This window comes from Borostomias antarcticus, assembly GCF_949987555.1.
Source record: "Borostomias antarcticus genome assembly, chromosome: 14".
NCBI classification, from domain to species: Eukaryota; Metazoa; Chordata; class Actinopteri; order Stomiiformes; family Stomiidae; genus Borostomias; species Borostomias antarcticus.
In genome coordinates, this window is record NC_140247.1 from 19,053,124 (window position 1) to 19,055,623 (window position 2,500).

The 2,500-nt window shown below is 46.6% G+C and overlaps 1 protein-coding gene across 3 annotated transcripts in view; it reads left to right on the top strand.

Moving 5' to 3' along the window:
- Nucleotides 1-2,500, top strand: part of LOC311317909 (short transient receptor potential channel 7) — a gene marked incomplete at both ends in the record, with an annotated part of 55,868 nt that overhangs the window by 51,224 nt on the left and 2,144 nt on the right. The window contains one exon of one of the 3 annotated variants that reach the window (XM_084449056.1): nucleotides 574-654. The exons of the other annotated variants lie outside the window; for them this stretch is intronic. Coding sequence (XP_084305182.1) covers nucleotides 574-654 — 81 coding nt within the window. The remainder of the gene's footprint in view (nucleotides 1-573; nucleotides 655-2,500) is intronic. 3 annotated transcript variants of the gene reach the window in all.

The window sequence follows — 2,500 nt, forward strand, 5'->3', positions numbered from 1 at the left end:
ATCGCCTTGTTGAGAGGGGTCAGGGAAGAATTTTTACAGCTCACTTATCTGGCCCCCGGGTGATTACTGTTTTTTTGCTTCCCTCTGGAATATGTAGGGGTGGGTCGTATGCCCACCTCCCTTGTTCTCTGTAAAGTGCATTGTGTTGCCTCTGGGTATGAAATGCGCTATATAAATAAAGCTTTGATTGATTGATTGATTGATTGACCAGAATGCTGCGTGTGGTGCTAAATGTCAACCAGAGCAAGCATGTTACCAACAAGCATCAGTATGAGGGGCTACCAAAGCTGAGTGAGAAAGTGGCATCCAGGAGGATGAAACTTGCTGGCCACTGCCACAGACACCATGAACTCCCAGCCAGCAAGCTGGTGCTCTGGGAGCCGACACACGGGCGCCGATTAAGAGGACGTCCCACACCAACATAAGTGGATGTACTGAGGAGGGATGCAGGAGTGGAGAGTTCTGCGGAACTGGCTGGATGTATGGACGACCGAGAGGATTGGAGACTTCGCTGTCAAGCTCGTCTGAGGACGATCTAATAAATAACCCTCTCTCTTTCTCCGGGCTCTGCAGGTGGAACACTACAGAGCTAACCCTCACCTCAGGGAGGAGTTCACGTCCAGAAAAACCATCAAACACCCCACCAGATACCAGGTAAGATGGAGTTAAGCCAGATAGCAAGCGGATCTGGGCCATATACAGGCCAGATCTGGCGCTTGTGGCTTAGTTCTGGACCATATATGGCCCAGAATCATTACACATCCGCTTGCTATCTGGGAAGCCTTCTGTACACTGTACGACTGAAAAAATCTTAGATCGGGGATCCCTTCCCACTGTACGACCGGGACTCCATCTCAAGACCATACGACCATACGACGTGTGTATTCACACTATGCGATTTGTATTCACACTATACGCTTTCTGTCAGCCCTGATTATTCCCATGATTCATCTTGGCTGCAGCGGGAACTTCTATTCACACCTGCGATCTACGATCTGACATGCCAGATATTTCGTCGGGAGGTCGTAGCCTCGCAGTAGAACGTCGTAGCAATGATTTGCAGATCGTACACCTTCTCACACTGTGCGACATGCGAGTCCCGATGTTGCATACGATGAGCTACCATTGTCTGCGACAGCCCACGAACACCTTACGACCTCGGAATCGTGGGTTTTATCGCACAGTGTACATTCGGCTTTAGGTAAGGAGGAGGGTAGACAGAGAAGGAGTGAGAGCAAGGAAGGGGAGAATAAGAGAGAGAAGAAGGAGAGAAAGACGGAGAAGGAAATAAAGAGGGTGAGGGAGAGAGAAGGACAACTGGTAGAACAACCGGACAGGGGTAGATGGAGGGAGAAGGAATTCGAGTGAGAGAGATGGATGGAGGGAGAGGGGGATAGACAGACAAGACGAGTGAATGGCTGTGATGAGGTACTAGTTAAGATGGAGGGAGTAATGAGTGTGTTCCCGTCCTTTGGGAAAGATGCGCCCCTCCTCTGTAAGAGGTCCTGCCTTCCTTTCCTCCTCCTGCACACCTCTGTCAGAGCAGAGCTTTCGGGTTTGGAAATACATGGTGGTGAATGAGCCATAATTGCATTCACTCCCATGTATTTCCAAATGCGAAAATAACGGCAGTGAAAAACAATCGGAGTCTGGTAATGATGAGTTTGTAACCCCGATAGTGTATTTAGCCTGTTATTTTGACTATTTTGGTTCTTGAAGTGGTGTTTTTACAGTGAACTTTTAACCTTGAAGTCAACGGGCACTTCCGCATCCACACCCCCAATTACGTCAGACTGACCTGAGGTGAATAAGGCAAATTAGAGCTGTTGTAGTCAAATATTTTGCTTTCAGATAAATAGTTCATATTTTTATAACTTTGATGGATCCTTGGTTCTTTTGTTGGAATTACAATCACGAGCGTATCTAACAGCACGCATCATACCTGGAGCGAAGCCTCAGGGCAAGTTTGGGTTTGTAGTTCTGCCTTTATACACACACACACAGACACACACACACACACACACAGTCAGTAGCACACACACACACACACACCAAGAATAGGGCTGGACACACGCAGACAGGCAGGTCTCATGAAAGTTATTTTTGGCGCACGGGTAGTCTACTTTAAGTGCAGACTTTAAGCTTCAATTTGAGGGTATTTGTATCCAAATCAGGTGAACAGCGTAGGACTTACAAACAATTGTATTAGTCGTATATTCTCTAGCCCACTTTTTAAGGGACCAAAAGTAATTGGACAGTTGGCTGCTCAGTTGTTCCATGGCCAAGTGTGTGTTATTCCCTCGTTATTTCATTTTCAAGGAGCAGATAAAAGGTCTAGAGTTCATTTCAAGTGCGGCACTTGCATTTGGAATCTGTTGCTGTCAACTCTTGACAAAACCTGGCATCCATTGTGGTAGTGGACAGAGAAAAAATGATATTTGTGTCACTGTTCAAATATTTATGGACCTAACTTTATGGGGAAACTTAGTTTATCTTTGTT